Source organism: Pantherophis guttatus, chromosome 1 (assembly GCF_059756535.1).
Source record: "Pantherophis guttatus breed Tessera chromosome 1, ASM5975653v1, whole genome shotgun sequence".
Lineage (NCBI taxonomy): Eukaryota > Metazoa > Chordata > Lepidosauria > Squamata > Colubridae > Pantherophis > Pantherophis guttatus.
In genome coordinates, this window is record NC_142063.1 from 55863678 (window position 1) to 55890734 (window position 27057).

The 27057-nt window shown below is 37.7% G+C and overlaps 1 protein-coding gene across 2 annotated transcripts; it reads right to left on the reverse strand.

Annotated features, from left to right (window-relative positions):
• Window positions 1–1328: 1328 nt before the first annotated feature.
• On the reverse strand, window positions 1329–27057 carry VSX2 (visual system homeobox 2). 2 transcript variants are annotated; one of them, XM_034418090.2, is made up of 5 exons: window positions 26582–27057; window positions 25279–25363; window positions 20947–21070; window positions 7057–7237; window positions 1329–4672 (listed from the first exon to the last, which is right to left on the reverse strand). In XM_034418090.2, exons 1-5 carry the CDS (start codon window positions 27036–27038, stop codon window positions 4341–4343), a joined length of 1179 nt encoding a protein of 392 aa, XP_034273981.1. In that variant the 5' UTR covers window positions 27039–27057; the 3' UTR covers window positions 1329–4340. The 2 variants fall into 2 exon arrangements, with proteins under 2 accessions (XP_034273981.1, XP_034273980.1); XM_034418089.2 differs by having other exon boundaries at window positions 1329–4735.

Sequence of the window (27057 nt, forward strand, 5' to 3'; positions counted from 1 at the left end):
CCTCCAAAGCTCATGTTATCATCCAGCAGCAGCTTTTTTCCACAATTCACAGAATTTATGGCAGATGCACCTGCCACTTGTTCCATTCCACTTTCCTTTAGCACACAGGTGTCCACATCCAGGGTGAAGCAGTAATAGAGTGCAGCCAGCATTGCTTCCTTCTGGATTGGGCTCCCGCCACTCTCACCCTATCACCAAGAAAGGCGCAGATAAGTATCCCACACCTCCCCACAAAGTTCCAACTAAGCAGCTTTCCATCTACTGGGAGTAATCCATCCTAGCTATGCTTCCAGTGAAAACATGCAAATCAGTGGTGGGTTGCCCCCGGTTCGGACTGGTTCGTAAGAACTAGTAGTAAAACTGGTGGGAGGCCCCGTCCACTGCCCCGGATGTCGTCATTGGCGATCTGTGCATGTGCAGAAGGCGCATGCGCGATCCCGTTGCGAACCGGTAGTAAAGGGAAGTAGAACCCACGCCTGATGCAAATCTGAAGGAGCCCTTTCAGACTGTGTGTACTTACTAGAGGCTCTACTATAGCAAGGGCTGCTTTCACAAGAACTGCTTTTGCTTGGCCTAAGTGGCTATGTGCAACTTCCTCCAGCATCTCTGGAGTACTAGTGGGTGAGCAATGTGCAAAGCTAACTGGACAAGATGGAGAGGTTTCGGCTGGGTCTACAACCTCATGACCCTTCTCCCCCAGATTTGCTTCATAATTGAGAAACCCCTGCATTAAGGTCAAAAGCCTACAATAATATAATTAGGAGACTCAGACAGTAATTTTAACAATATTCTTTTTAGCCTTGTATAGTTGAGTACTACCATGAGAGGAACAGAGCAAGAAAAAAGGAAGAATGTAGGTATTTTAAAGATTGAGCCCAGGTTATGGAGGGACAAGGTATCAAAATACTGTTAAACTTCTGACAGCTGAATACTAAGGTTTAATATTTCTTTTTTAAAAAATGCATTATTTATATAGCAACAACACTCTTATAAATAAAAAAAGGCAAAAATCATTTTGCTCTTTATCATCTGCACATCTATTTCTAAACAATCCTGATCTACAGTAGTTTAATAACGGTGTTCAAAACATATGGCCTTCTTTAATTTTCAATAACTCCAGCAATTTAACCTAATGTAAAGCAACCATATAGAATAATTGATACAGAGAAATGCTCAAATTCTTTTCTACATACTTACCGGTACATCTATTTCTTTATGTATTTTGCATAACAAAAATCCAAAAAGATTAATCAAAAGAGCAAACTATAAGCATTAATATAAGGTGAAACAATGGAACTTAAATATGGAATATGTAGCTTTTTGTGGAATTTAAACGTATAACTTTTTAATGCACTTGTACGTTCTTAATATCAGCAAGGAAAGTATTCATGGATGGTTCTGAAATATGTAATGCTTCAACATGTTAACAAATCTAGATGGGATTAGTAACTAGTAGGAACTCAATATTTATAATTATGGTAAATAAATATTCAAAACTCATGTATAAAACTTTTGAGCAGAAAAAAAATCCATTATGCAATGCAAATATAGACACAGAAAACATCAAAACACAATAGGAACAAATAATCAGTGACTCCGTATCTATCCTCTCCTCCAATAGCAAGAAAGATGGAGGGAGTAATATTAGAATTCAGTAGAATTCAAAACATTACCGGACTATTATTGGTCCTCTTTCAACCAGATTTTCCTGTAAATCTAAGGGATGGACAAGTATTGGAGAAAAAGGCAGTTTGCAATATGATGGCAAAGTATTAAAAGTCAGCTGTTCTCTGGCATCTTTATGTTTAATCTTATTTCTGGTGCTGAAATAATGGTGGCTGATGAATTTGTCCCCAGTGGCTTTCTCTCCTAATATTAGTAAGGATAGTAAAGTTTAACAAATTCATGAGCTGTTTTGAGAAATAATTTTGATTTTTGTTTTGGGTATTTTTTCAGCCCGATATAATTATAAGAATCCAGAATGGACACAACTGGACATAATGTGTCTTGGCATTTTGATTCAAGTGTTGGAAACAATGCAGTCTTCCTCAGTGCTTAAAAGAGAAGTGTTGGAAGTGGTTCATCTCATTTAGCATTAAGGCCGGGGGGATTCATCTAAACTTGGTGATTTCTCTTAAAAGCTTCACTGTTTTAAGCTTCTGTTATGCATTGAAGGCCAGAAAAGCAGCAATACTAATCAAATATCTTATTGAAGCTTTCTATAGAGTTACTAATGTGCTGTTTCTAAATGTCCCTTTTGTATTATTTTTGTCTTGTGCTGAGATACAGCCCATTGTGGCCTAAAGGCCATAAAAAGGATTTTATTTGATTCAGATACTGCCTGTGTTGCAATATCTAAACAGCACTTATTAGTTATACTGCAGCATCATTCTTGTTCATCTTCAGTTTGGATTTATTCTGATTTATATCTTTACAGAAAAATGGCACAAAATCACAAGTTTCAAAGACTAGTTGTTACAGCTTTTTATCTTAAAACACCTCAAATACCAACTTTTCTTACCATATATACAATATTTACACACCATGGGTTATAATCTAAAACACCAGATAACTTGGGGACATAGAAAAGGATTATATCAGCAAGGAAAATCAATCATAAATAAAACAGCTGGTTAAAAATAAAGACAGAAAAAAAATGGGGACTTGCTATCATGGGCCTTCACTGAAAAAGAAGAGAGCCGTGTTCTTATGAAACTGAATTTCTTAGGCAATGTGTACATGACTTGATTTTATTATGATTACTTAAATGACCATAAACTGATTATAAGTATTTGCTAATACAGTATTGTGATTCTATCTTTACCATTTGCTGACTGCAACACCAAGCAAAGATAGTTAATGAATGATCACTATGATCAAACACTTCTGATAGAATTTTCATGTTAAACACAATGCAGTACTAATAGGTTTCTAAAACGTAAGTGAAAGTTTCTTTCTCAAGAAACATCACTACTAGAGGTAAGTCTTACTCTCTATCTCTTGACTTGAATTTGTGAACCATAAGGAAGCCATCCAGGCTCAAAAGCAGATGAAACCACGCTCTTGCTTAATTAAGTCATTATTCACAGTCACTTAGGGATATTGAATATCAAGTATAACAACTGGAATTTATCTCTTAGATGCATTTCTCACACCATCAACTACCCTATCTAAAGCTAAACATAAAAGATTGGAAAAAATGGCTGGGATCTGAATTACACAATATGGCATCCAGATAGTCTTGGTACCGAAGTGCTCCATTCCCAACCAAGCAATTCATGATTATTTTACAATATATGGAATATAATCTTCACTGGAATCAACTCAGTGTTGTACAAGTATATTTTATTTTATTGATATGATTTCTCCTGAAATGCTCTAGGGAAAAATGGCATACTTATTTCAAGATAGTAAGCAAAGGCAGGCTGTGACAAGCTACAGCTGAATACCTTAAACAGTCCAAAATTAGATATTATTTAGGCAAGGTTCACATTGTGTTAATAGAGTAGGGCAGCTGAACCTCTTCAATCAACAATGCTGATACCGTAATCACGAACAAACTCAGTATGAGATAGGGTTGCCACCTGATCAATTTTTAAGTTTGGATTGATTTTTTGGAAAAAGATTGGTTCCTTTATTATATAGCCTTAATGTCAGACAATGGGCAGTTTTAAATGAAAATATAAATATGCATAATTAAGCCTTTTATTCTCTTCTGGGAAAGCTAACAACCTGACCGAGTCAAGGAGAAAAATACTTATTTTGATCACTGAGTACAGACAGCATGGTAAGCCATTATATGGTTTGTTTGCTTTGGCTTAGTATGTTGTCTGAGTCAAACACTGTAACTTGTAAACTAAGATATATGGCTTAAATGTGACAGCAAAACATTGAAGCTTACTCAAAACATCATGGTTAAAATAAAGCATGGCTTATCACAATGTGTGAATCTAGATAATGAGATGACTATTTTTAAAGATGAAGTGAAAATGGAGTAATGGAGGCTGAATAGCAGGTGGGGGGGGCAATATAATAATAAATTGTGAAGGTATTCAATGTCCACCTTTCTCTCCCTTCTTGAAATGGAGGGAGGCAGAGCCCAAGGGCTCCTGAGCGCAAAGATTGCAGGGGCAATATGCTCCTGCGGGAATCAGTCTCTGAACACACCCAACACAAGATGGCCTTAGCCTGTGATTTCCTGAAATGTATAGAGATCAAGTGGATCCACCCTCCAGGTGAGAAGGGACTACAGGAAGGACCCCATTAGTCTGAGAGGAGGCTGAAGCTACTAGATGAGTCAGTCTTCAAGAAGATGGCTGATTTCCCATCATCCCTTCCTTCTAAACCAGTTTTTCATCCTCTTGTAATAAATCTGATTTTTCCATTTGCCGGTCATCCTCTGCCGTGGCTGCCTCTTCCTCTTTCTCTGGCTTCCTGACTGGGGTAGGAGGATCTCCAGGGATGGTCCCCAGGACTTTGGTGCTATGCTCCTGAGCTTTGGCCCTGAGGGCAGCAATGCTGTTCTCTCTGAGTTCCTCCTGGGAAATGGTGGTTTTGGAATCTGGCCCCCTTTCTTCCTTGTCACTCTTGTCAAGCTTGGGCAGGGCCTGGCGTTCCATCTCCGGCTTCCTTCCTGCCTCAGCCGCTGCCTCCAGAGACTTTTTGTGCATCCCTAAAAAGAATTGTTGGTATTCGGGTTTAGAAAAGCGCCTGGGCATGGGAAAGCCATCTTGAACTGAAAACAGTAAAGATAAAGAAAGGCCAGAATTAAGGAAAAGCAGAAAGCCTTGCTTCAAACAGCAGTCACACAGAGAGCCCAATGAAGGGGCCCTGCATGAGGAAGACCTCCAGCTAATTCTCTGACAGAAACAGCCAGGCTTGAGGAGAAACTTACACCAGTGTTCCACCTACATATATTTATCTTTGTGTCTGAACTCTGAGGTCAAATCTGCATATTTTAGATTGGAGGAGGAAGAAACATCCTGTGTGGGAATGAACTGTCCTTAAATAGCGCAAAAAGCAGGGTTACAAAAGGAATCTATGTTTATAAAAAAACACAAAGATTTCTAAGGTAGCAAAATGACAAAACCTGTTATCCCTGCAGTTTAGTGGACTAGGGCAGAGGAAAGTAAAGAGACAGCACTCCCTAATCCCATTAGGCTGCAGAGTTTCACCGAATACAGAAGTGAATCTGTATGTGAAACAAAGCTTGATGAGGGAAATGCTAACACCTACAGGCTGCTTTCCTTTCCCTAACGTATACCATCCACCCCGTCCTTTCAATTCTCACTTTCTTGTAGACTGAAGAATGAAGCAGCACATTTATAAGAAGCCAGGTGTTAAATTTGAAGAAATTAGTCTTGAAAAGCAGAAAAGAAAAGCTAAGGAAGAAACAGGAGTGCATGAGAAAATCAGCTACTATATTTAAATAGCTTTAAAATATCAGGCAAATTTGTCATAGTTAAGTTACTTGCATATAGGATTTGTTTGCAGCTGAGTCTCCACAGTGCTTGGCACACAGGAGGAAGGGGAGAAGGGAAAAAGGCTTCTTTATGCACAATTAACACTGTTGAGAATGGACTTTTCATCTGACTACCATCTAACTCAGAGCTCTTCAAACCTGGCAGCTTTAAGACTTGTGGACTTCAACTCCCAGAATTCTCCAGCCAGCTATGCTGGCTGGAGAATTCTGGGAGCTGAAGTCCACAAGTCTTGAAGCTGCCAAGTTTGAAGACCTCTCATCTAACTGATCAGATTGCACTCCAGGCATCAATCTGCCATGCTAGGATGCTCCTGAAAGGAAGGCCTAAGAGTGGAGGTGAAAAGAAATTTATCCTTTGGTCTCCTCTTAAATAATACCAAGGCTGACCAAGAATTTTGGAATTTATGAATGCAATTGTTTTCAAGATTTGTTTGTAAACTTCCAGAGACATCAAAAAGAATGCTGGACAAGGAAGATTCTTGGTCTGATCCAGCAGAGGTCGTCTTACACTGGTAGTCCTCAATTTATGACTGGGACCAGAATTTCCATTGCTAAGCAAGGCAGTTGTTAAATGAGTCACACCAATTTTACAACCTTTTTTGTCAAAGTTGATAAGCAAATCACTGCAGTTGTTAAGTGAATCACACACTTGTTAAGCAAATCCAGGTTCCCCCATTGACTTCATTTGTTGGAAGCCAGCTAGGAAGATTGGAAATGGCAATTGCATGAACCCGGGATGCTGAAACCATCGTAAATACATGCTGGTTGTGAAGCACCCAAATTTTGATCATTTGACTGTGGGGACATATAGTCATAAGTGCAAGGACAAGTCATAAGTCTCTTTTTACAGTGCTGTGGTAAATTTGAATAATTTACCTAAATGAATGGGGGTAAATCAAGGTCAATTTATTTGCATAAATCTACCCAAACCCTTAAATATATTTCTTATACCATGAATCGTGATTACTATTTTCTGAATTAGAAAGCTTCTAAAAACCTTTAAAGGATCTCCAAATGTTTTGCTCAAAGTTATCAAAAGTTTATCAAAGTTATCAAAAGCCAGCATGAACATCTGGCAGGGGATTCTCACCATAATAACAGTTTATCATGTGGTAAACTGCTGAGAAAATATGAAGAATGTTTTTAGCAAAGACATTGTGGGAGCATAATATAAAACACAGACTATTAGCATTAGACATAAAGGTTTTATATTCCATAAAGTTTAATAAAACCTTCCATTAAAAAGTGTTACTGGTAGCCATACATGCTGATCTGTGCAACCTCTAGATTCAGTAGAGAGGCCATAGTTGAGCTTTATGTCTATAAGTAATCCATGTACAGATATTTCTTTCCTATTCTACCTATTTTACACAATAAAAGCTTTCTGAACAGATCTTCCAGGTGTGTTAGCCTAAAGACCCATTATCTACCTTCTACCATGGCTAGTAATCCAAATCACATAGAGGGCACAGTACTAGGAAATGCTACTTTAATTCCCTTCCACTCTGTCAGAACCCTGCCAGGGACTCTGGCTATAACAAAATATAGATCTGTTCTCAAGACTGAACTCTTACCCAACAGCCAAGGAGCACAGGATTCCATTATGCCATCCTTGGCTGATTTCAGTATGGATTCTGGCAGTGGGATGGAGTGACGAACCATTGCACCATACAGGCCATATTCTGCCATTACACTGCTCCTTCCCCAGCATTTTTCTCTCTTTCGCCATTTGGCCCGTCGGTTCTGAAACCAAACCTGCAATAAAAAAGATTGTTTAATAAGGAAAGTATAATTTTTATTTGTCATATGATTACTGAACTCTAATGAGTCCAATTTAAATAGATGAATACGTAAAACAGAATAAAAGGCACTGACTAGTCCAGTGAAGGGTTGTTTGTATTTTAAAACTAGTATGCCTAAAGATGATCCAAGACTATTTCATTCTTTGACTGGGAATGAGATGAAACCACTTGGCTTGATTGAGAATGGGACCAGTAAACAAAACTGTTTTTTTTTCTGAGCCCAGAACATTCCATTTATCCATCCTTCCTTCCTTCCTTCCTTCCTTCCTTCCTTCCTTCCTTCCTTCCTTCCTCCCTCCCTCCCTCCCTCCCTCCCTTCCTGTAATAACTTCCCAGTCAGACATATGGCAGAATTTTTCACTCTCCCTGCCGCCACCAAATACAGCTAGATATTTTAATAGCTTTTATTTTCATTACATTTACTTGCAAACTGACTCGCCAAAATCTGTTTTGACTGAACAAGGTAAAAGCTGCATATGGGGCCATGGTATTTTGATGGGAAGATAGACACAATTAACTGAAGCATGGTTTGCTCAGCTCAATTTGCAGAATACTTTGGATGAGAAAGCAAAATGTAACAGCTGAGTTCACAATACTCTAATATAAAATACAGATGGTTAATTCAGGATCAAGCTAGCATAATTTCATTGTTTTCGTAACTCATTGCCATTCACATACCCTAACTAGCACAGCCTCCTAGTTGCTTGCATATTGCCAAAATCTGCTTTTTTTACAAAATTAGGCAAAAGAATTCCATTGGACAAATAACTTCCCCTTAATATCCCTTTGTTCTGCTCAAAAGGGTAATGCCAAGATTATAATGACCCAGACTGTGAATTCTCTGTCCTGGTTCATACTGAATTGTTTCATGTTTAAATTATATATGGACACTCCCACAATGGAACTGAATGTGATTTGCAAATTCCAATGGACTCTTAGTGCAATCTCAGACTTCACTTCATACAAGGTCTAAGTAAAACTGTGCATACTTTTCCAACTGAACAGTATGATAATACAGAGTCAGATAGCTCAGTGCAGGACTATAATTAATTCTCATTATGTCTTTTGGGCAAGTGGCCTGGATTTTTGCCTCTATTTAACGGAGGTCAAAAAGAGAGAAAGGAAAAACGAGGAGTGCTCGGACTATATAGGGAACGCAATAAAAACTTCTAGAGGCCACCAGGCGATGGAGAGAGATGGGGTACAATGTCGACTGCTTTTTAACCCTCTTGGGTAGCGCAAACACATCCCGTTGGCGGCATCAAGGCTTCCACCATTTCGGCCGCGAGCCTAGCAGAAATCTATTAGAGCCTGGAGTGGGGAGGGGGGGCGCACTTGCTCTCCCTTCGCCTTTTTCCCGCTTCGGAGAGAAGCCTCAGCTTTTGAGATGAAAAATTGCTCGCGGTCTATTCAGGAGGAGGTAAAGGAAGAGTCAGCTCCAGGGGCAGCCCAGGCCTGATTGAAAAATAAGTTAATTTCAGTTTGAATCGATGGGCCTCAGGCACTGAAATACCACGGGAAATTAAAGCGGCTGCTCCCTGGGGATCGGCGCCATTGACCCGCGCTAATTAATGCCGTGGTGGTAGTGAAGTTCTCGCTCGATTCTCCACGAGACAGTCACCCCTCCCTTCCGCGGCAAGTATAGCCCCACACCGCAGCCACCAGCTTTTTCTCATTTAACTAATTAAGCTAGAAAATTGGGTGTTAATTTGTTTAGGGGTGGGTTTTTTTTAAGCCCCCCCCCTCCTGTTCTTTCCCTCCCTTTCCTCTCTCTCTCTCTCTCCCTCCTTTCCAGGGAAGCCACGCGCCGTCCCCGGCGGAATGGAAATGAATGGTGGGGGCTCGCTGGCAGATGGATGCTCGGGGGGTCACTCAGCAATCTTCTCCGACTTGATTGCTTGATTAGGTCGTTAGCACATTAAAAAAAAAATTGCTCTCCGTCTGGCGCTGTCCTGATGAGTGGGCCGAGGCGGGAATCGCCTGGGTAATTTATCTTTTTATACAGCAAAGAATTTGATTTCAATCTGCAGATATATCGAAGCGCCTTTGACACCTGTTTAACATTACAGCGCTGACAGCTTAACCCTGTGATGACTCCGCTGGGCGGCAGCAGAATCAGGCAGGGTAGAGCAGGACGAGTCCCCGAAAAAGGGAGGTGGCAGCTGAAGGAAACTTCAAATTCTTGTAAGAGAGATTTTGGGTGGAACCCCGTAGAGAAAGAAACATAGCCCTCCCCATTGAAAGCCCCCTGAGATTAACAAAATACATAATTATACATACACATTTTATTGAATTCCACTGCCGATTGGATATTAAAATAAGGTTGCAAAACTAATTATGCTTACATAAAAGTTACAGGTAACACAGATCAAAATCCCTTTGTGACTTTTTTCTTTTGGGTATTTTTTTTGTCATCATTATCATACATGCTCATTTTTGGTGTTAAGTGAATTTTGTTGTATGGGTATACTGTGTATACACGTACAATGACAAATTATTATTTAAACCCGTTTTTCCTTTGTTACAGCAATAAGTATATGAAAAGTTTATGCACTTGGGTTAAATAAGGATAAGAAGGATATTTGCAATACTAATCATGATCAATTTGATATTAATTTCTTATTTCTAAATAAGCATTAATTCTTACTCCTAAATAAGCATTATTATAAATCCAGTATTAAAAATGTATTGAATTGCATAAGTAATCTGCGTTCAATTAGAACCAAAATATTTTAAAATTGTCAAAGTAGCAAAGGACTGTGAATGATTTGTAGAAATTAATGTTCTCACTTTAAGTATTGTGAACAATTTTGAACTCATGTAAAAAAGGTAGTATAAACTTTAAGCTAAGCTAAAGCTGATTAGGCTTTCTTAGTAGGTATAATAACAGGTAATAACATCACAGGTAATAATAACAATTTTCAAAAGAGCTTGAGTAGGGTAATATCTAGTTCAATGAGGCTTGGAAACACTCTGTGAGAAATAGTTGTTGTGCGTATACAGGTAGTCCTCGACTTACAACAGTTCATTTAGTGATTGTTTGAAGTTACGACAGCACTAAAAAAAGCGACATGACATTTTTCCCACTTAGGACCGTTCTAGCATCCCCATGGTCTCGTGATTTACATTTGGATGCTTGACAACTGATTCACAATTATGACAGTTGCAGTGTCCCAGAGTAATGTGATTCCCTTTTGTGACCTTCTGACAAGCAAAGTCAATGGGGAAACCAGATTCCCTTAACAACCCTGTTTCTAATTTAACAACTGCAGTGTTTCACTTAAGACACGTGGCAAGAGAAGTCATAAAATGGGGCAAAACTACTTAACAGATTTTTTGCTTAACAACAAAAATTTTGGGCTCAATTATGGTTGTAAGTTGAAGATCACCTGTATTGTAGGGAAAAAAGCATATGTAACTAAAATGTCCTGTCTTTCAAACTGCCTTCTGATCTCAAAAGAAAATTCTCTTCTGGTCTACCCATCTCATTCATATACACAGCAAAAATAGGAACAATCATTGAGCAAGTGGTAATTTACTACTCTTGTTTATGTGTAATCATACTGTGATAATAAGACAATCGTGAATTAAGTAGGGAGGAACAGCCTATTATACACCTCTGCATTTAACCAGAAAACTAAGACTTAAGGATACAATTTACCATGTTGCTTAACAAACTATAGAGCTGAGGTGGCACAGTGGTTAGAGTGCAGTACTGCAGCTACTTCAGCTGACTGCTAGTTCAGCAGATCAGCGGATCAAATCTCACCAGCTCAAGGTTGACTCAGCCTTCCATCCTTCCGAGGTGGGTAAAATAAGGATCCAGATTGTTGGGGGCAATATGCTATTTAGTATACTGTCTTTGGTGTAAGCTGCCCAGAGTCCTCGGAGAGTGGGCGGCATAGAAATATGAATAATAAAAATAATAAATAAAATAAAATAAATATTACCGATAAACAGTTTATGAAGAAATTAAATGCAACTGTAATAAATTTCATTTGATATATTTTTATGCATCCAAGGTACACTAAAATAAAACTGAATATGTAAGCAGGCTCATATGCACGTAGTTAATGCACACAAGCACACATGAATTTGTGTTTGTATCGACATTGTTCCATATAATGATATGTGTATTTAAATGGATTTTTAATATAACCAAAAATGCCAATCTAAATATATTTGTTGCATGAACCTATATTGAATGTTTGTGTGTTCTCGTCTGAATGTAGGACGAGTTATTATGAATGTTATGCCTGTAGAATAGCTACCAGAAGATGCATGTTTAAAAATAAAGTTGGTATTCTAATTAATAAAAATGTTATAAGAGCATTACAAAACAGTTCATATAAAAATAATTCCTCATCTGAAAACGTCTGAACAGAAATCTTCACTCAGCCCTCCCCGATCAGACTTGCATATAGTATATTTCTTCTTGTTGTCTTCGTCTTGTCCGCTAGATGGCTCCATGCAATGAGATTTTACATTATCCAGTACTATATTTTTTTCTTTCCTATTCCATCAGTGTACAAATTCAAACATGAGAAGTGCTCTGTATTAAGGGATAAATCCCACATCGATGGAATGAATCAGGTACAGTTTCCTGCTTATTTCAGAGCAAAAGGTATTGATTCCAGAGCTTGTCAGAATGATGGAATGTTTCTCCAAATTCCAAGCATTTGCCATGTCCTTTAAAAATATTTAGAAGAGCTTCTTCTGACAGCCATTATTTATAAATCTAGCCTTATTTTTATGACCCCAAAACTTGAATATCTACAATGTTAACTGTAGGTCTTATTTATGAACAGAGATTCAATGGGAATGATTACACATTAGTAGGCTATGTTGCATATTTATAATTAAAGTACAGAAAATGTCACTGCGCTCCTGGGAATAGGAATTATTCTAGAGTACTGCCTTGCTCAGCACAGGAAGCAAACTTTTATATACTGTATACATATGGATTTTATATCTGTTGCATGATTAATCTGTTGTGACAGATTACAATGTATGAAAAGGAAATTAAAATTTTAATACTAAAGTCAGCATATTCAGATATGCATACATATAGCATGCGGATAGACATCCCTCCAAAAATTATTTAAAGTAACATGAATATAACTGGTATGATGTCTGGTTTAAAATCAGTAAGCAGCAGAAACTAAATATATTGCTTTTTTTTAAAAATCCAGCAAGTAAGCAAGTCTATAGAAGGATGAACATCTGTTGCAAGAAAACTGATCTGCTTCTGTTGAATTAGGGTTAAATAATACTTATATACTGTTTAAAAAGTGATGCCTTTTTGCCACTTTCTTGAACAAATTTTTTTTAAAAACCCTTTAAACCTTTTTATCCTTTAAAAAAAACAACACTGCACTATTTTAAAATTTGTGGTACTGTTTGTCAATGCAAATAATGTCCAATGTAATAAATATGTATGGTTAATATCTCCTTCCAAAATTAGGCCAACCAAATCTACCAAACTCTCCTTCAAACTGGAGGGCCTGGTAAGACACCTTAGGAATAGAGCTAATCTAGAGAAAATGCTATATGAAGCATTATTTACAAATCCTTTGTTACCTCAAACAATATCAGAAATTCATTCATCGCAGCAATCCAGTTTACCACTCGGCTATAATCAAAAATACAAGATATCTCTTTTAACTTGTAAGAAAAAGATATTACACACATTAACCCTCACTTTGCTTACTTCTGAAATTTAAACAGACATTTAATTCTATAAACACAAGTGGAGGCTATTCCTGGATGAAGTGAAGACTGCAAGTAGCATTTTTCTGTTAGGTTTATTTAGTATGTGGTTGGAGGTACACCATCTTACATTTTTTCAGGTTATAATGCTAAATGCTTTTTATGTGTTCTGCACATAAACAGATCTTACTCCAAGGTTAATATATATTCTACTGCAGCTTCCTGTTTCTGCTTTTCACTGACTGGCCTTTATTTTGGAATAATTTATTCTGCTATACTGTATGCCAGATTCTAAGGTGATGTGTTTTGTGTGTTCTTTTAGTAACTTGCTTTTTTACATTTCATACAATTTTATTTTGATTCTATGTTTAATATTATATTTGTTATTCTGTTTTATATTGTTTCTAGCTCGCTTATTTTAAATTAGTTTTACAGTGTTTATAAAGAGATTTAAGATTTCTTAAATAAATGGTCCAATTTTTATAAAGGATTAACAGCAGCTTTCTTGGCTTATAAATAGAAGATTACATTCAGCATCCTTGGAACATTTCAGCAGAAAACTTAAAATGATACACTTAATAGGACTTTGACATGTGTTTACTTAATTTGTCCACCAGAGGATGAAATTGCTATCCAGTGATCTCAGATCCACCACCAGAGGGCCAAACTGATATCCAAATGTTCTCAGATTCTTCTTTACCATATAATAAAATCCATAGATTTTTGGGAGTTTGAGTATTCAGTTAATGCATTACTCTTCCTTCATTATACAGTATATACTTTTCCTTTGCATATATAAATTAGAAAAGTCCAAGTGCTTTCTAGTAGTTCCCTCAATAAGTTTAGAGATCAGTAGTAGACAGCAACAGCAAAAGAGAAGTAAAACACTGTGTTATGTAATACCAGACTAATTATCCATTTAGCTCATATTGTTTACTTAAGGATGGAGTAGGAAAACTTTTTTCTTGAGGTTCTGACATGTTCTAATCGCTTTACATTTATTTTTGAAACTTACCTCTTCCTTTTCTGTACTGAAATCTATGTAAGGTCTCTTATTCCAACAAGTTCCTATCAACCCTATCCAATAAATAACAGACAATAACAGTAACAGAGTTTCTAGTCCAACCTCCTGCTTGAGCAGAAAACGTTAAATCATTTCAGACAAATGGTTGTCTAGTATCTTCTTAAAAATATAAAATCACTGTCCCTTTCCACTAGTCTGAACACCATTAGATCTTTTGTACACATGTAGTCTTCAATTTATGACAACAATAGGACCCAGAATTTCAGTCATAAGTTATTGCAATCGCAAGTCAAGGGACCACATGCCCAGATTCAATTTTATTATTGTTTTTACAACTAACATAGTCACCATGGTTATTAAACAAATCACACGGTTGTTAACTGCATCATATGGTCATTAAGTGAATCCAGCATATTCAATGGGCAGAGTTTTTTGCCATTTTCTACCATAAAAAATTGTGGTCCCATGACTGCAGGATGCTGCAGCCAATCATAAATTCAAGCCAGTTGCCAAGTGCCAAAATATGATCACGTGACTGCACAAGGAGGGGTGGTAATTGTAACTTACAGGACAAGTCATAAGTAGCTTTTTCGAAATATGTTCTAACTTCCAAACAATGGTTAAGCAACCAGTCATTAAACAAGGACTAATTGTAATAAATATGTCAGATCTTTTCCTCGCTTTACAAGAACTTGTGTGTATTTATTTATATGTGCTAGAACCAAAAGAGCTTCTCATCCATTTACACAAGATGAATGGATAAAGCAGGTCATAAAAGGTAATAGTGCAAATACTCCACTGCCAAAGGAGTGTATAAGTGTATATAAGGGGCGTGCATAAGTGCACCAGCATGCCTACCATCCCTGTCCTGATATTTCTTTTTACTTACTCTTTTTTAATGTATTCAAATTATGTTTATACTTTTACCTGTTATCTTATATATGCTTGACAAATAAACTTATGATTATGAAATGTGTTGATGAGCACCCTTAAACAACTGCATTCTGAGTCAGTTGGATCTTCCTGGTGGACTTCACAGGCATCCTCACATACTGAGTATTGTGTATCAGTACCTTAAATGAGAGGTGATGAAGATCACCTGAGCTACCACAGCAAACCCCTCATGCTTCAAGTAAGGCCACAACCAGTGCACAAGCTGAAGCTTGGACAAAGAATCCTTGACCATAGCCCTTACGTGCCCATCCAGGAGAACTGCCCAAGTCATGGAAGCTATTCCTTCACGGGTGGTCAAAAGGCAAGGAACCTTGAATGGACAAACAGCACCTTCATCTTTTTTGCTTCAACCATTTTATTGCAAGACTTTGCCCTACTTGTCAGAACAGAGTCCATCCATTAGGAGCAAAGATTCTCAAATCTGAGCAATGTTATGGGCAAAATACCCTGTGAAACAGTCACTGCACCCAGGCAGGAGTTTTAAAATGGAGTTGGACACTCCCAGACAGTCACCTAAGCAATAAAGGAGTAGAAGTAGAAGTACTTCCATTATGGTATGGGATTGAGCTTGAGTTCGTAACTGCTCAGTCAAGTTTGCTTTTCTTCTTCCACCAGCACTCAAGGCATCTCTTCTATCATTCTATCCTCTTCTATCCAATTCCTGATTCTTGGTAAATAAAGGTGCCAATTACAATCAGTGAAAGAGGAGCATATGCTCATCCTGGAGTCCATAAACCCTCTGCTTGAACCATCTTCCAAAGTATAGAAGTTGAATAACTTCAGCACCTCCAAGGTTACACTGGCAGAGAAACCGCCAAGCAGCAGAGTAACTGATACATATGCTGGATTTCCAGCTTGTCTCTTAGGCTCAATTTAATATTTTCCTTTCATATTCTGATTCTTCTGAAACAAAGTCCTTTTATAATTTTATAATTATAATTTCCTCTTATAGCAGTTGTAGCACCTAGTTTAAAACTCTTATGATTAGACAGCTGGTCTTTCTCTTATGATTTGATCTTTTTATCTTCAGTATATGGTCTGAATGTATATGTGTATACAAAATGTACATTTTACTAAATTAATATACCCTTCCTACTATTAAAAAGACCCCAGCTATTTGTTTAGACTGAATCATTTTAGGCCAGATTTCATTTATTTTTTTCTGGAAATTATATTGTAATGGTAAAACTGATGATTGAATTTTAATTCAATAAGTCTAGTTTTGCCTAATATGTTGTCAAATATACACAAGCACACACATTGCAGAAACTATGCTAATTAAAATTAACATCTCAGCATATTGGGAGAGTTAGGGCAACAGGCTATTACTGGATTTCTATAGAAGCAACCTACTTATTCAGAATTACTTTGTCAATAAAAGGTATCTAGTTATTTTCATTTCTCATTTAAGAAAACACATGAGTTTAAATGAGACATTTTTCAGATGTGTGGTTTCAAAACCTTCCCATCTGCTCAGATTTGGACTTGTTTAGAAAATATGGAATTTGGAATGTTATTTCAGAGATCTGAAAAAGTTGTATAAACCAGGAAATACATTGTGTCTCCCTATTTATATGCTGTATCACAGTTATTTGCAATATTTACTGTGCTATCATTTTCTATGACACTATAAAAAGATATGAAGTTAAATGTGTATAGGAAAAGAAGCACATGGTCTGCATGGCTGATCACAAAACAGATAGCTGCTCTTATTCCTGTTGCTTTGCAGAAGCAGAGGGAAATTAGTATTAGTACAGCATTAGGCACTGTGGTTTAAATCTTTCTTCCCAGTGATGTATCTAATTCCAAACCTAAATCTTTCCTGCCAGTGATGTATCTAATTATAAACCTAAAATTTTAATTGAAACTAGTATATCCAAAATTCACTTGTTGCAATTCTAGTTAACATTTGACATAAAAATTTTTTACAGACATTCATTTATTAAAAATATCACCAAAATATTAGATAAATTGTAATATACTTCTTTCTTTTTTTTAAGATGCATTGGTAATGTTGGTGCCTTGCTTTCATAATGAATGAAACCTGGATGAGAAACACTATAGTTTGATATCAGGCCTAGAATAATGGAAGAAATTACCTAACAAAGGAAGAAGTAAATTTAGGTGTAAAACTTTAAAATATGCTTCACTTTCTAACATGAAGATGGATATATTGTTAAGCAAGTCAGATGAATACAAGCAGTATCCTGAAGAATAATAGATGAAAGAAAATACATATTTGAGGAAAACAGGTTAGAGAAAGTGAAAAAAAAATAACAGTGAAGAACAAATACATCCAATTGTAAAAGTCCAAGTACTTTTCCTAAAGTTAAAGATGTATCTCTTCTTGATATAGTATTGCAATGAAATCAGAATACTTGGATTAGTGGATAAAGAGATCCATCATAGTGCCCAAAGCCAATCAGGTCATTTCAGCAAAAGTAGAAAATCCCCCAGATATTATGTTTTACCTCAGCCTTAAAATATAATATGAATAATTTAAAAACTAATAATTTGCACTCCTGCCTAACAATCTAACATTCCTGTGTGAACTCTAAAGATTGGATTATATTTGCTCCTTAGGCAATCAAAACATACATGAACTGGATTGAGGGGGAAATCTGGATTGAAGATGTCTGCCATCTCTTTTGCCAATTATTATCCACCCGTTTTTCTGAATCAGTAATACATTGTCTTCCTTGGTGTGACAAGCATTAGTAAAACCTGATTTACATTTACATTTAATTCCCTAAACTGATTCTCCATCTAAAGAAATTTCTTTGAAGAAATTTCACCAAAAAACATGGCCCTGACTAAAATCCAAGAGGTTTTGTTCATTCTAATTTCTGAAGTAATATTGCATCCATAATACTATCAACCATAGTACTGCAAAATTAAAAAATACAGTATGAAATTAAATATCACTGTCAATTAAAATATCTCAGAAATAGTAAAGAAAATATACATAGGATCTGGCATCCACATTCTCCAGATTTTATTGGACTCATTAAAAATAATCTCACCTGATAAAAGAGCTCAGACAGGTCTTCCTTGAGAGGAAGGTCCTAGAAAAATCACTATTAGGGAGACCTAATTATGTATCTTGTGATACAAGACTGTTTGTTCAGGACTGAGATTGTTAAATTAGTATCTAAGGAAGGACTTTATACTTACCTAAAGCATATTGGGGCTAAAAATACTAGAAAGCTAGCTCAGATAAAAATGTATTTTTCTCCAGCACTGCAACTTAACAATTGAGAATTGGGTAAAAGTAATTTCCTCCCAGTAATTTACAACGTTAGCACAAAATAAAGCATTAACTGGAAAGCCTCTCAGAAGCCACACAAATGTTCAGGGATTACTGCTTATCTTCTGGATCACAGTCCCCATAGTTGTAAATCTACAATCTTCACTGACAAAAACATGACCATAACAGACCTATGCCATGCTGCATGTTCTTGTGATTGGGCAAGCAACCTTGCTATGCACTACAGGCACAGCAACTGACACCATTCTCCCAAAATTCCAAATATGCCCATTGGCCAAAAAAGTTAGAGTTCTAACAAATGAGTCATCGGGAATAACAAAAAACAGCAAGTGTTAATACCGTATAAAATAATTGCTATGAGTTAAAAGAGCATGAAGTACAATCTGATTTCTGATATTAGAATCTCAACTAATATAAGCCAGTATCAGTTCAATGATACCAATGAACTTCAAGGGTAGAATTCTTTCCTCCCCTTCCATTTTCCATTCTTGGTGTATTGCATTGCACACTTGATGTCTTGTTGCCAGGTAGATTGACAAATTGAAGGAAATTCAGTAAAGAGCAACCAAATGATTAAAGAGCTGGAGAAGGAATGATTTATTGTGCATAATTTAAGTAAACAGTTTTATAGCTTGGTTACACATTGAATTGGAGGATGCTATAAGAAGATGAGATCCCAAAATATAATGGGCAGAAGGATGGCAGAATATATGCAAATATATGAAGAATGCAATTGTAAAGAACAGGAAATTGTAGTTTTCACATCATTATTCTAACAAAAAGGCCAATGCTATATTAATACTTAATGGGGGAAGCCCTCATGAAATAATGTCTAGATGTTTAAAATATAACTCTTAGTCTTGCTTAGCCATCTATCGTTCAGACTATATATAGTATAGTTGTTCAGCTTTTTGGCTTGCCTGGGCCACCATGAATGAAAAGGAATTGTCTTGGGCTGCATATAAAATATATAATGTTGTTAATGTACTGTATATAAATAACAAACTTCCTTTATTTTTTATAAAAATCTATGGGGCTGTCCAGGGCCATGTTATTCATTTTTAAAATAATTTCTTGATGAAGTAATTCCTTTGCAAGGAACAAGGTAGAAGGAATCATGGGTCAATTACAGAGAATTGTTTTTTGAATGCAGAAGATCATAGGTTTATCTATATTTCAAGTCTTTTGATGCCTGAAAGCTTTATCTATTCCATTGCTATAACTGCATTGAAAGATGGAGTAAGATATGCTAACAAAATTATGTATTCTTACCTAAAATAAATAGGGCAGATCTATCCCATTATGCAACTGCACTCCAAGACTTTCCAACAATATATCAACTTCATTTTATACAATCTTTATAATACTGTGTGATGTAGTGCAATATTTATAGTTTAAATAGTTTAAATTGTTAGTTAAACAAAATAAGTATGGAAGTCAAGTGTTGAATGCCGTTAAGTGTTATAATATGATGACATCTAAACCCTGGTTCAAAATGTAATGGAGCTGAGCCTTTTTGTTCATCAACCATTATTTCATAAAGCAACTATACTGCTATATGAAAACTGTAATCTCTGGCTATACTAAGTTATTTGATGTTTGGCTGTTTATGAACACCTCTAAAACATACAAAGTCTGAATGAATTATTATTTCCATCATGAAGAATTAGGATAAATTCATATGTTATAACATTTATGTTAATTTTTTAACATATGTCTCTCCAGAGGAAATTAAGTAAATTTAGTAGTTTAGAAATAGTGACTTATTCTACTCTTCCATAAAACTTTATACAAAATTAATTAAAAATACAGTATTTAAAAGGGGGAATTTAGTGAAGATCCAAAGTATTAACCAATTATTTGCTCTTAAGGTCATTTTAGGTATGGTTTCCTATCATAGCCAATAGTTCCCACTTCTCTTTGGTGTTCTTTCATATGTGGGCCTCAAAAAATTCTGAGTTCTTAGACTTCACTACATTACTTCCAATACCACCAGCATTCTATTTCCAATGCAACTGGATGTATGAGCTCTGGATGTGAAAAGTGCCATCTATTTTCGGGATCAACTTTTCTCAATGTCAAGACAGCTAACATTAAGGACCAGTCCCTATTCTCCATCTTATGAAGGTCTATTTTCCAAGCTGGTCCAATTATTCTAAGTGTCACTACACCTTGAATATTCCTTAGTTTTCCTGATTGTTTATTACTCTCTTGATCCTGATTTATAACTATTTTGGACAACATGCCTACCTTCTATTCCATTTGGATTAAAAGTCTTGCAGTTACAGAACTTGTCATGCATCCTGAATCCTGATGAAGTCTTACAGAAAACTAATACTTATTTCAACATTTTGTTAATCTTCAGCATGCAAAAGCAATATATAAAATGTCTAACTAATAAAAGCTAGAACAATTAGTGCAGGCTTAGGCACACAAGAAAGCACACCAATTCAGCATTACCTTTTGAGATTTGGGATGAATCAGTTACAAGACAGTCCTTTAAAACAACCTTTCTAAATCTTGTACCTTCCAAATGTGTTGGATTATAATAATCCAGCAGCCCACATTATCAAATTCACTGGCATCAAATGGGAGAATTCATATCTTACAGAGTATATCACTCCCTTCAAAGAAAGCAAAGTATGTTGAAAAAAAATAGTGAGTACTCATGACATGCAATGATTGAATTTCACAGCAATATGATTACCTGTATTCTATCTTCAGGAAGTTCTGTTTTCATAGCCAGCATTTCTCTTGCATAAACATCAGGATAATGAGCCTCATTGAATGCTTTTTCCAGTTCCTCCAGCTGGTAGGATGTGAAGATTGTCCTAAAGGGAATAAAATTCAATGATGAAAAAAGTTAAAAGAAAAAAAGCACCTTAAAAAACACAGCAGTGAAGGAAAAAATAAGAACAGGAATACATTATACAAAAGAGTTATTCTTAGGACAAAGAAGGCCAAGGAAAGTACATTGGGTCTTCCCATCCCAAAGGTGCTTTTTTCAAGAGGCAAATGGACTTTCTGTTTTTTCTTTGAAGACCTTTTACTTCTCATCCAAGAAGCTTCTTAAGAGCTGAAGAAGCTTCTTGGATGAGAAGTGAAATGTCTTCAAAGAAAAACCAAGAAATTCCAGTTGCCTCTTGAAAAAGCACCTTTGGGACAACCATGACCTGGATGACAGAATCTCCATAGACATTGGGTCTTCCCATTCACTGTAGAGGAAAAACTGAAGAGGGTTACTATTAAAGCAAATGAAGATTGCACTCTTTTCATAAAGTACATTAATATTAAAGTGAAGAGGGTAGCAAAACTGTAACTATTGTGGAAATAGAAATAGAATTATAGGGCTGAAAGAGACCTTGGAAGTCTTCTAGTCCAACCTCTTGCTCAAGGCAGGAGTCCTTATTCTATCCCAGACAAATGGCTGTCGTATCTTTCCTTCAAAACCTCCAGCAATGAAGCATCCACAACTCCAGGAAACAAGCTGATCCATTAATTAATTGTTTTCACTGTTAAGAAATTTCTCCTTAGTTCCAGGTTGGGTCTCCTTCTAACAAGATTCTATTTATTGCTTCTTGCCCTGCCCTGCCCTCTAACAGGAATTAATCAAATGTTTCTATGAAAACAAAGACATTATTTTCTTTAAGAAGAGGAGAAATCTAAAATATCTGTCCAGCTTTTCCAGAAAAACTTGAGGGGGAGAGAGGAGAGATACATACATTTACCACTATCCTATCCTATACTACCTCTAATATTTCTGAATAGCTATCATTTATAGTGTGGGTTCCTTCATACCATCTCTCTACTTAGATACTCTTCTCTGGGATAGTAAATAGAATCTGGTTTTGCTCATGTACCCTGTGATCCTAAACATTCCAATGTGAAAGTTAGTGAGCTTGCACCCAAATAAATGTGTTTTAGTCTAAATTTAGAAATTAAATTTAGTACCTATATGTAATAGGTACAGTGTCACCAAATATAAAAGCTACTCCTATTGGTCTTTAGATTTATTCCTGATTAAGCCAGTTTTGTTTTGTTTTTCAAACAAAAATTTGGCACCTTGTTAAAAATAAGGGGCACAATTTAGTTCCAGGTACTATAGAATCAGTTGAATTAATAATAGGTATGGATTAAAAACAGTTCCAAATTAGAATTATCATCATTTCCTTCTGTGAAGTGGAGCATTAACATTCATTAAGAGTTCCATGGTGCTGCAACAAAACCTAACAAGAGGATTCCATAAACTCCATCACTATGGCTCCTGTTAAGTAGTTTTAAATTCTGTGAAGTGGAGAAATGTGGGGCTTCCCTTAGCTGTAACGAGACACTGAACAACAGATTTTATGATAACATTCAAGTTTTCAAGAACAAAATCCATCTATTTATTTGTCTGCTTTTGCTGTTGCAAAATATTGTTCACATTAATGTTTTCAAAAGAAATTATTTTACCTCCAATCCTTAATTGGCAGAGTAGAGTAACCAATGTGTTACTGATGATGTAACATCATCCTTTATTATTTCCTTTCCTAACATTTGGAAACTCCAATCCTTTCTAATATTTTGTTTGTAAAGAATATACTCCAAACACTTTACAATGTAAGAACACTTATCTTCAGGAATTTAGCTTAGTTTCTCAGTCTGTGACTCTACCGGGTCAAAGCAACTAATTTCATAGTAAAGATATGCTTCATCTAAATCTCAATAGCCTAAATTAGGCATTCTCCTCACGTTAGGCATAAAAAAAGCCCCTGGAATTGAAAAGAAATGGACGCACAACTCCAGAAGGGGATGAGAGATACCTGCAGAGGCGAAAATGTGTGGATTATGTTGTGCTCCAAATCTGAATAAACATCCTGACTAATTTCTTAAGCATAAAAATTCTCTGGTTATGAGATTAACCTTCCATGGAAGCCAGCTGCATTTCAATGTTTTTCATCTCTATATAAAAGCTTGTGTCTGCAAGTGTCTAAGCACACATACAAGCATATAAGCAAATTGGAAAATAATATGAAATCAACCTTCCGAGAGGAAAAAAACTGCTTCAAAAAGAAAAAAAAGTCAAAGCCAAGATTCTAAAGATTAAGCATTGATTTTTAAATATCTACATATTTCCCAAGAGCATTGTCTACATTTATCCGAATTACTTCTTAACATGCAAATATTAAACACTTCCATCATCTTAATAATGCTAACATTATGAGGGGCTGCTTCTGCCATCTAATCTGTGTTCTGCTGTCTCCCAATCTCGTCTTGCTCTCCCAGAATGATCACCTATATAGATGGAGCAACCTTCTGTAATGCTTCACTTGCCTTTCTCTCAAAACAAATTGCTTCGCTTATTGTGCATTATTTTAGGACCCAAGAGTGGTGGCAGGATTTTTATTTTTAAATTTGTCCACTCCTTTTGAGGGGAGATAGAATTCCTGTCAAAAAATACAGGCAAAATCCACCCTTTCAAAATGTAATCTTAAAATTTGTTTGTAACAGATTCTTTCAGATTCTATGTAAAAACAGTACTACTAATAGCTAACCTCTCCTCTCTTGCTCGGGATATAGAGAGGTGTAATTCATCTCCACATTGCTACTACTTTTTGAACATTTCCTGAAGACAATGTCTTTTTAAAAAAAATATTGCATTTTGCAAATTATGGAATTATTAACATGTTCAACACTAAAATCCTCAAATTTCTGAAACCATTCATTCTAGACTGAAATATAAAACCTGCAAGAATTCTAACACTGATCTACTACAGAGCAAGTACATCCCTGTATATTGGCCCAATTCATTGAAAAGTTCCTGCCCTCATTTGTTCATATATCAATAAAACTGAGAATTATTTGTTGCAATTCCAATTGTTGTAATTCTCAAAGCAAATAAACCATTCTTTTTTTTTTCATTTTTCATTACAGCTAGCCTTGCACAGGGACATTTAACATAATACAGATATTCTGCTTGTTAGCAAAATTAATCTTCTCAAATCATATCCAGGTGGACTTGCTGCTGAATACACAAAACAGAACCAATATGCAATAGGGGTGCCCAACACTTGTTTTTGTTCTGTTGATTACTTGGGAGGGGAGGGGAGAGAGCAAAATGACAGGATCCTTCTTGGAGTCTGAATCAGTAAGAAAGGACAGCAGACTTTTCTTTGGGTGATTCCCCCAGCTTTACTGTAAAGTGGTGTGTTTTTCAGTCTCCAAACTATTTTTCTTTCTCCTATCTAGAATTCTCTAGATGGATTGGGTTACAATTCTTGTCAGTTCAGACATTGTATTTTATTGCTAATCACAAAAAAAAAACAGCATCCTTACCAAATGGGAAAGAGAAATTAAATTTATTTTACAGACAAAAGGAAATCTTGATAACTCAGTGATGCCCTTGCTGAGAAGCCAAGCACTTACAGAAAATTAAACCTGAATTAAAAGCTGATCTTGTTGGGTAAAGCAATAGTTTGATTTGTAAACTGCTCTAGCATACTAATTTCTTTGCTTTATTCTCAGCCCTCGATGGCTTTAGGGAAAGTAAAGTGTATGGGGAACCCTTTGGACAGCTCCCTGGGGCAGCTCTGAAAGAAAAGCGCTGGAGATCAGCGAGAAATATAGGAAGGTCCCCCTTTGAGATGTTTGGATTTGACGGTTCGACAAATAAAAATTAGGTGAACAATGCAAAGCTTGGCGTGGAGAAAATCTGGCCCCCAACGCAGCCTCTGTCTTCTTTGGAATTGTGCTTCAGAGTAAAACCTGAAGACCAAGGAGGGATCGTTCAGGATCCATTGACAGAGGCTGTGACGCTACTTGCTGGAACATCGCTAGATCATCGCTCTCCCGCCCTCCCCTCCCCTCCCCAGAGCCCCCACCAGCACCGCCAAAGAGAAACTTGAACTTGAGGGGGATACATGGTGGGCGAGGGAAATGGCCCGCCAGCAAAACCCGGCCAAGCGCACCGGGCCGGCGGCAAGGCGAGGACGGAGGAACGGGTCCTGCTGCTGTTGCCCCAAAGCGCAAATCCCGGCCTTGAAAACGAAGGCTGCCTTACCTGTGCCGTCTCTTCTTTCGCTTCTTACTCTGGTTTAAGGTCGATTTCGACATTTTTCTGTCCGTGGAGGAAACATCTTCGGAATCTGAAGACAGAAAGGCGGGAGCGATGGAGAGGGTTGCTTCTTTGGGGGGGTGGGGGGGGTGGGGGGGGGGTCCCCCCCCCCCGCTCCGCGGAACACGTCAGGCTGTCACCCGCAGGCCTTGTCCGACCTTTCTCGGATCGGGGCTTTTGTGGGGAGGATTTCGTTTGATCGGATTTCGCTTCCTGAGGGCGCCCCGTAAACCCTTCCAGCCGGGAGACGCCTCGCTCTCTTCTAGCTACTTTCCCCACATCTTTTCTCCCTCCTGGGCCTGGGTTCTAGTTCTCTTTTTCAAATCAGACCGTTCTCCCACACTGAGATTTCGTTTGTCATTGGCATTTTAAAATATTGGAATTATTGTCATTGGCATTTTAAAATATTAAACAAAACGGAAAGAACGATCAAGACGGGAAAGCAAAAGTTATGTAGAAGAGGGAGAGCTTTTTACACTCCATAGGCAGGAACTAAATTTCTCAGGGAGCTTTTTATTCCTCTAATCTTCCCTGTATTTACAGGTCGGGAAAAGAAAACTCTGGACTTTGGAAAAAGGGAATAGAATAAAACAGCTGGGCATTTTCTTGTTAGGATCCCTAATCTAATCATGCGCCTCTCTCTCTCCTGTTTAACTAGATTTCCCGGAGCATTGTGTTATTTTTAATGCTTACCGTTACTGCATTTCTCTTTATATTACTTTGGTTTACATTTTAAGACATCAAATGATTCATGCTTATTGCCTTAGTGCCCATTAATATGCACGGGACTTTTAGGGTAATTCAAGCCGCACCGCGGCTGCATTTTTGTCCAGAAAAGGCCGAAGAGTACTTGGAGCGAGGTTTGGTTCCTACACCTCTACATCTCACCATTTTGTCCCTCGGTGTTATTAATTTTATTTCGATACACTGTGTGACTGCAAGGCGCTTAGCCGAAAATTGCTCACGTCTGACAAAATCGGGGAAGGTCTGGAAATGACAACGAGCTGGCTCAGAGATGCATCCCTTGCATCGGGGAGACTCTTAAACCCTGCCGGATAGGCTGGGGGGGGCGCAGCGATCGCCGCTTCGGGATCAGCCGCAACAGAGAGGTCTGTCTGGAGTGGTTCGCAGCACCTGGTCAAGGACAGAGATCTCACCTCCCGGGATAGCGATTCCCAGCTGTCCCCCAGCTTCCTCCCGGGCCCAGGGCCCTCCTCCCCACTGCTCTGTTCCGCCACAAGAGCTCTACCTGAGCTGGCCGTCTGGCTGGTGTCTAGCTGCGCGGGGGCTCTGCCCAGCGGCTGCAGGTGTACGCTGGGCGGATCGGCCAATACCTCCAGGAAAGTGGGCTGCGCGTAGAAACCCGGGAGGCTGCCGGTGCTGAGCAAGCCCATGCCCATGCCGCCCACCCCGCCTGGGCTGAGGACGGAGCGGGCCGCCAGCAGGTGCCCGGCGGGTAAGGAGTCCAGGGCTGCGCGAGGTTGGGAAGGCGGCTCCTTGTTCAAGCCCAAGATTTCCTGAATGCCGAAGCCGGTGCAGCGTGGTGCTGTAGGGCCCGAGCTAGGCTTGGCCCCTGCGGCACAGCCCCCCACTACACCCCCTGCCCCATTAGAACCGGAGGCCGGCATAGGAGGAGGCGCGCCTTCGGGGGGTTGGGGTTTGCCGGGCAGGCTGTGGGCCAGCGCGTCCCCCGCTTTGCCCGTCATGCTGTGACTGGTCCCTTGT

Bases quoted from the DNA above. Each gene is read 5' to 3' on its own strand.
- VSX2 (XM_034418089.2), bottom strand. From the start codon at position 27,038: ATGACGGGCAAAGCGGGGGACGCGCTGGCCCACAGCCTGCCCGGCAAA. The intron at 25,364-26,581 runs GTAGAGCTCTTG...TTCTGTCTTCAG, and splicing joins CAGCCAGACGGCCAGCTCAG to ATTCCGAAGATGTTTCCTCC. The intron at 4,736-7,056 runs GTAAGAGTTCAG...TACTGTTTTCAG, and splicing joins CTGTGCTCCTTGGCTGTTGG to TTCAAGATGGCTTTCCCATG.